The 8173-nt window shown below is 40.8% G+C and overlaps 1 protein-coding gene across 1 annotated transcript in view; it reads right to left on the minus strand.

Moving 5' to 3' along the window:
• The window catches only part of cntnap2b (contactin associated protein 2b), a 29051-nt gene extending 21177 nt beyond the window's left edge, over positions 1 to 7874 (minus strand). Inside the window, exon 1 of the mRNA XM_088429499.1 lies at positions 7520 to 7874. Within this exon, the coding sequence (XP_088285625.1) occupies positions 7520 to 7598 (79 nt within the window). The 5' untranslated portion in view covers positions 7599 to 7874. The remainder of the gene's footprint in view (positions 1 to 7519) is intronic.
• Between the last annotated feature and the right edge of the window lie 299 nt (positions 7875 to 8173).

An 8173-nucleotide genomic window follows, 5' to 3' on the forward strand; every position in this document is an offset into this window, starting at 1 on the left:
ATTTGCAAAACCTCTTATCGTTTTTTAGGGGTGTCACAAAACTCCAAATGCTCGATAAGACTGATTTTTTTTTTTATTTTAAGATCACGATTCCAAGAATAAATTAAAATAAAAAAATCAAATAGATTATATTTTATTCTCATTTTTCCACTTTTTCTAATAGCACGGAGACTTATGCCAGCAGACTAGTCCAGTGAACAATCATTAGTGTTATTCATTCAATTTTGTACAGCATTTTTTGATGGAATACACACAGTATCAATCATACAATTTCTTGAATAATGTACTGTCACATTAGACACTAGAAGTATTTTAATTAATATCATTATCATTTTTAATTGATACAAATAAAAATAAGTTGTTTAGCTTTCAGCTGTGAGGCCACTGTGTTTTCCTTTTTAAGCTTTTGCCATAGTATTGAAATCAACATTTAGGTATTACCCTAATCAACTCAATGATGAGAATCAGAAATGTTTTTTTTTAATTATATTAGCACAGTGGTTCTCAACCTTTTTTTAGTGATGTACCCCCTGTGAAATATGTTTTCAGCTATGTACTCCTTAACTCTATTCTTCCTTCGCTTTCCGTAGCTAAAAGAAACATGACGGCCTCAAATATAATTAGTGATTACCACCCTGTCTAAATATTACGCATTGTCCACTTTAAGATGTACTTTTATGATGGGGGATGGGTCTGCGTTTGTGCGCGTGTGTGCGCGCATCTGTGAATGTGTGTGCGCTCGTTGCATTGTAATGAGCTTCCTTATATACATGACAAAAACCCAAGCTGGACATACATTGTGTCCTTTTCAAAAGGGATGGTTTCACCTACCTGATAAAAGCTTTAAAAAAAAAACAGGACAAGGACATAAAAACCCGACTCAACTTAAAGCATTTTGACCTGTTTGGACTAGATTTAAATGCAGTATACTTGAAAAGTCTGAAGCCAACAAAGTGCATGATTGTGCATGGTAAAAGAACATTTTAGTCAATAAAGTCAAAGGTCATCTTATCACAAGTGTTTTTTTTCGCCAGGGGTCACGAAGATGTACCAGGTAGGCCCTAAGGACCCCAAGGGTAGCCCGTGTGCCTGTTCTAAAAGGAGCTCACCAGTGATCGGCTATTACAACTTCTTACTTGCAAACGTTTTTAAATGTAAATGTTTATAACTGGTGTATTTATAAATAAATAAATAAAAAGTGTTCTGCTATTGATAATCATTTGTTTCTTAAGTTTTTAAATATTTACCTATAATTATGACAAATCAATAAATACATCAGGAGTGTTATTGCTATAACATACAAGCAAAGTTAATTTTGAACAAACTTGTTGTTTTAGATGAGTGTATGAAACTTTGTCGGGTTGCCATTAAATGAGGAGCTATAACAGCTATAAAACAGTGGTCACTAGCTAGCAGCCTGCAAGCAATGATTGGACCACTGCCAACAATATTTGGCCTGCCAGATGGCACCAATGAAAGAAATGATAATTGGGAATGTTACAATATTCACTGCATTCAGTGTCATGATAATATCACAGTCTTGTTTTGGTGGAAAATAATGAATTTCATTTTGTTTGGCTACATGGCTTTGCAGCGTTGCTTTAGTGCTTCACTTCCCTGTTATGGTTATGTGGCACTGATGGCCCACATGGTTGAAATGTGGCAAAGATCAATGCCACGCAGCGTTTCAAATCTGACTTTTACCTAAATTTCTCTTGTAATGGATTGGAATTTCAAGTGTAAACTCTCATTGTTATCGTGTTTGCTACATGCTTCGCTTTAATTAGACTTCCAGGCGCCACTTATATGACCGCGGATCTCCGTCCAACAGCAAAATAGATGAGGATGGATAACAGTCCACTTAGTGTGTAAAGTTTAATAATTTAAATTTAAGTAAATTTATGTAACTGCAGTAACCATCACATGCATAGAGACAAAAACAAGTGCTAAACATCTCGGAATATATCCTAACCAAAAACCCTGGATAAACTGTGATGCCAAATTACGCACACGCGCATCTGCTTTTGTTTCGGGCATCGCTGAGGACTACAAAAAGGCCAGCTATGACCTCAGTATAGCCATCAGAGAGGCCAAGAGACAGTACAGGCAGAAACTGGAGGGCCATTACTCCACTGCTGAACCTCAATGCCTGTGGGAAGGACTGCAAAACATCACGGACTATTGACAGAGGAGCAGCGCAGTCACATCCAGTCAAGCCACACTGCCAGATGAGCTGAAGGTGTGCTTCGCCTGCTTTGACGCTAAGAATCGTGATCGTCAGAGAAGGATGCTGGACGTGGAGTGTGCACGGGACCCTCCTCTCACGGTGACAAATCCGCGGAAAGCAGCCGGGCCAGATAACATCCCCGGCCAGTGCACTCAGGGTTTGCTCATCAAGAGTTAGCTGATGTGTTTTCGGACATCTTTAACCTGTCACTTGCACGAGTTTCTTTCCCCACCTGCTTCAAGGCCACAACCATAATGCCTGTCCCCAAGCAATGCACCCTAACCTGCCTGAATGACTACCATCCCATAGCGCTCACGCCAATCACAATGAAGTGCTTTGAGAGGTTGTCATGACGCACATCAAAAAGACCAATCCAGACACCGTGGACCCTCTCCAATTTGCATATCGTCATAAACGGTCCACGGATGATGCAGTCAACACCGCCATTCACACAGCGTTCACGCACTTAGAGGGCAAGGACATTTATGTAAGAATGCTCTTCGTTGATTACACTTCAGCATTTAACACAGTCACCCCTGACAAACTGACGCACAAGCTCCTTGCACTTGGTCTGGCACCCTGCCTCTTCAACTGGGTGCTGAACTTCCATACCGGCAGATCCCAATCAGTCAGAGTGCACAGCCGCACGTCCAGCACCAGGACTTTAAGCACAGGAATACCCCAGGGCTGTGTGCTCAGCCCCCTACTTTACACACTCTTCACCTATAACTGTGTTGCCTCCAAAAACAACGCCAGCATAATTAAGTATGCGACACTACAGTATACACGTAGCAATTACTATACAATGTTGGTACCAATTTTTAATATGTATGTACAATTTTGATGTTTTTACCAGGGGTTCTAAATGCATTAAATATTTAACATAGGTTTGGAATGCCCGCCATACGGTGAATTCGCCTTACAAGCCCAACCACGGAACGGATTATTCTCGTAACACGGGGGCCCACTAAATGTAGAATAACTTGCTGTGTGAAGCAACCCCCCCCATTCTCTTCCTTCTCCTTCTTTTATTAACGATGAGTAAACAGAACATCCATTTTCTTTTTTTTTCCCATTTTTATTGGCATACTAACCAGAACTCGCTCGGCTAAACACAGGGCACAAATTGACATCAAAAACGTGATGTGAATTACGTTGGGGAAAGTTTTCTTCCTTCACTTTCCGTACCTAAATAGAACATGACTGCCCCCATCTGGGTGGCACTCCCCTAGTCATATAAATAGCAATTACTAGACCTATGAATATATATAAAAATACATGTTGGCTGAATCTAACACATTTTTTTTTACACCTTATTGAAATTTATAGTGGGTTTTCAAATGTTGTCTAAATATTACATTTTATCACTTTAAGTGCAAAACCACTAATTAATTCATAAATGCCTTTAGTGAGAAGTAAAAGAATGTTAATAGTCATAAAAATAAAGAAAATGCTAATTCAATGAGGGCGACTCCGTGGTAGAGTGATTAGCACATTCGCCTCACAGTTCAGAGTCACGAGTTCAATTACGGCTCGCTCCGGCTTTCCTGTGTGGAGTTAGCAGGTTCTCTTTGAGCATGTGTGTGTTCTCTCTGGGCACTCCGGCTTCCTCCCACACTCAAAAAACAAGCATGGTAAGTGTATTGGACTGTCTAAAATCTAAATTGTCCTTATATGTGATTGAGTGTGTGAATGGTTGTTTTTCCTTTTTTGCCCTGCAATTGTGTGGCATCCAGTCCCCCGCCTACTGCGTGGAGATCGCTGGGATAGGCACCAGCAAGCCAGCGATCCTAGTGAGGATAAGCAGCTATAGAAAATGGAGGGATTGAGGATGCATTGAAAGAGGTGTGTCCAAACATTTGGCCTATACTGTGTATACAGTAAAACACTCTCATTTGTAATGGTGGTGAGAGGTGCCGGGTAGTGGACACTTCCGTAAAGCGTGTGTCGAGGTTTGATTCATTTGGAGTGATGAAGTCCAAAGCCTCACTACCTGGCTGCACCACGTGACTGAATCAGGAACTGGTTCAGTGATCTGTTGCATTGTTTGACAGCAATATAAACCCTTCAGGTGCCGTGTTTGGAAAAATAACAGAATGGAGCCAGTAGCGAGTAAAAGGAGGATTTCCCTTGTGTGGGGAACATTTCGATTTGAGCAAAGTAAGATATGCAGAATATAACACTAACAGTATTTCAGATTATCCATCCATCTCCTTTTAGCCGCTTATCCTCACTAGGCTCGTTGGTGCCGATCCCAGCCGTCTTTTGGCAGTAGGTGGGGGACAAACCTGGACTGGTTGCCAGCCAATTGCGGGGCACACAGAGACAAACAACCATTCAAACTCACAATTACACCTGAGGGCAATTTGGTGTCCAATATACCAACCATCTAGGGCTGCACGATTATTCACCGGCAAACACCAATAAGCAATAGTTCATCCGACAAGTTTTTTGCCCGGCGCTTCCACATGGTAAAGAAATTCCAGAAGGTATGCTTTACGGAGGATCTGGCCGGCGCGAAGTGGCGTGGTTGCCGAAAAGGCGTCATTTTGACACGTGGAGCCACGTCAAGCGTGAACCAAGCTGCGGGGACATTCTTGCAGGATTTGCTCGCTTGCTATTTCTTAAGCTTAATGATGTCTTAACCTTACGTTCACCCCCTGGTGGTAGGATGACGGAAAGTGCTTGATTTGACATGTACTGGCAGGCGGCTTTTTAAATGTTAATATTGTCGATTTTCATCTTAATTAATCATGGCAGCCAATATTGTGATCACGATTAAAATTCGATTAATCGTGCAGCCCTATTACCATCCATGTTTTGGACTGTGGGAGGGAACCGGACAGCCCAGAGAAGAACCACACGTGCACATGGAGAACACGCAAACTCCACACAGGAAGACCGGGCCGAGCTGAAATTGAAACCGGGATTTCTTAAGTGTGAGGCAGATGTGCTAACCACTCCTCCATTGTGCTGCCTTCAGAGTCACTATTTAAAATATTATTGTATTTCATTTATTTTAAGCATGTTAAAAAAAAAAATACTTTAGGTTGTGTCCAAAAAAATAACAGATATGTGTACAACTGCTGAAAAGCTTTTATTTCTGAATACAAATTGATAAAGTATTGCCCTGTTCTTGACATTGCAGAAGTTACACAATATATTCAACACCTTCTTCTAAATTCCACGAGCAAATTTACTGTTTTCTGCCTGTAATCCTATTGTGACATCAAAACATCACAAAACCAGCTATATCACACTTACTATATCAACACATCATCTGTACACATATATTTATTCACAGAATAGTATTACATAAACATATTTTTCATAGAGTCCCCAGGACCATAACAGACAAAATAAAAGAAATTTAACTGTCTGTAATTATGCACTTTACTAGTAGATGTTTTTGTGTGCACATGAAGCTTCAAGTAATGGAACAATTTGATTCAAGCAGTTCAATGCCTCAGGGAGCTTCATTTCACCACCACTAAGTCCCATTTGTCATGTGTGGGTGTGGGTGTGGAGACAGAGGACCCAAGAGAAGGGAAGCTGGGAGGTTAGTGAGTTATTTCAAAGGGCCATTTAATGAAATGGAAAACAAAGAACGCAAAATAATCAAAATACAAGAGTGGCAAAGTCCTAAAAGAAGGAAAAAATGGACTATGTTTGAGTGGAGTCACACACATTTTCACTGCCTTTGATTGATTAAATATGCTCACACCTCCCAGCTGGTCACAATTCTATCAGCCTTAATGATATTGCCCCTCGGAAGGTAGTCAACGGGGTGGGGCGGTTGGGAGGTAGATGTATATCCTCTGACTATTTGGGGTTTTTTTTGTCTCATTGTGCAACCCAGTCCAAAATTGATCAGTAGCCGTGGTTGGGGACTAATGGTTTAGATCGCAAGCTAGCCAGAAATTAACCCCTGAGGGAAATTATGAGTCAACTCTGGCGTTTTGATGTCTTTGCTGCATGATATCAAATTAGCAACAAAAAAAAAAACACTAGGAGGCTAAAATATTTACAAAGATTGTCAAAAAATGACGACTTTCAATATGCTACGGTGCCGGCACTTCTAAATGCTTGCAAAGGAAAGGTTGAAAGGTAAACCCTATATATGTCAAATTCAGCCCATGTCAGGCTCATTTACTGACATTCAAAATTGGAAATTGTGTCAAGTTTGGACATATTGAAAACCCCATGTTTTATAATGCATTTCCCCCAATTTTTGGATTAATTCTTTCAACGGCAACTCGCAAATGGGGTGCAATAGAAATCTTTGTGTTGATACCCCAAATCCTACTGGGTGGCGAGCAGCCAACTTATGACATTTCCAAGCATTTCAGTGACTTTGATGATTGGCTTAGCCTGGACTCCCTTAATGCAAAAGTGTTTAAGGTAATAATTATCTAATTATGACATAGTAAATATTATTATTTCAATTTCATAAATATATAAATATACAGCGTACTTACTTTTGCTATTATCATATTTTTTGTACATATAAGTATATAAAAAGCCTAAGTTGGGTGATAATAAGGCCGGTCTAATGAAATATCCCCATACATCACAGGGTCAATCAAAATTCATAGTGCCTCTTCTGGTTTCAATAAAGTAGTGCAGTCCATTTTGCCTCACTTGTTACAAAACCTCCCAATCCACCATTATCACTATTACATAAATCTAACTTCTTCACTTAATGATTTACTTTGCCCAGTCTTACGGTCTCACATTGAGCACAAATCAAGAATCATCCATGTATGTGTTCAGTAGAGCAAAACAAAAGGGACACCTTGGCACAACTGCCTAAATTAATCATCATCATCATCATCAACTTCATTAAGAAAGTTTTTCCATCCTTATCATTGCTGCTATGTTGTTCAGTGATGTAGAACCACACAGATGTTCTTAAGAATTATTTTACCCGACTTAATGTATCTACGATATCTCGGTTTTGCTTCTTGTGGTGCGCAATGATACACCTAAAATGCATTGTTGTGTTTACTCAGTTACAGATGCAGCAAATAGACGCAGCGTTTTTCTTACATCATACAAGTGTACCTAATGCATGCCTGCTCATTGTAACGCGCACTAACTGGATGGGTAACGCTCTAAAAATCAATACATAAATCAATTGTATGTATTGTATGTCGTCATAGCGTATCTATTTCAGGCAGTTTGACCACACAGAGAAATCTTCAAGCAAATTTAGCGTCACTGGTATTAAGGCACCAAATTAGCTAGCGTTGCTACCAAGTGTGTGTGTTAGTGTGTGTTGAGCCCACTTACGGTAAACAGAGGACGCAGGTCTGCAGGTGATAATGATGCCGTACAGGGCTGGCAAAAACAACTTGGTCACGTGAGGCATTTTGATCAGGAGACACAAAAAATCCGAATCGAACCGAGAAGACAATAGAGCGAATCCAGGCAGGATGCCGCTTATATCCCTCCTCTTGGCCGTCTGCTTACAGCCAAAGACGTGGCCGTATGCATGAAAAAAAAGAAAATTCAAAGTGGCCTACCTACACGGCTTGGAACGTATTGTTTTTAACCCCTTTCTGAACAATTCGGGCGGGTGTGAGCGAGCACCACGAAAAAAATGCTGTTTAGGGGCCTCGAACCCCAGGTGCATGGTCACACAGACAGGAGCTGTCCAACGGCTAAATGAACCGACGGAGCGTTCAATACACCCCTTCTCATCGATAAACATGGTATGGTCCAAACGCGGTGCGCCCCAAAATATCAAAGGGAGGAGGTGTAGGGGGAACAGAAGGGTTCACGAATGATTGGCCTCGAGAGAATAGCGCAGGGGTACCTAAACCCGGCCCTCATCCTGCCTGTCTTCAGTGTTACCCATCAATAACACACCTGATTTCGTTTATCAGCTCTCACGAACTGCAGAAGTCTGAAAAAATATTATCATGAACTGAATAAACCTTAGTG

Source organism: Hippichthys cyanospilos, chromosome 12 (assembly GCF_059441005.1).
Source record: "Hippichthys cyanospilos isolate Australia breed blue-spotted pipefish chromosome 12, RoL_Hcya_1.0, whole genome shotgun sequence".
NCBI classification, from domain to species: Eukaryota; Metazoa; Chordata; class Actinopteri; order Syngnathiformes; family Syngnathidae; genus Hippichthys; species Hippichthys cyanospilos.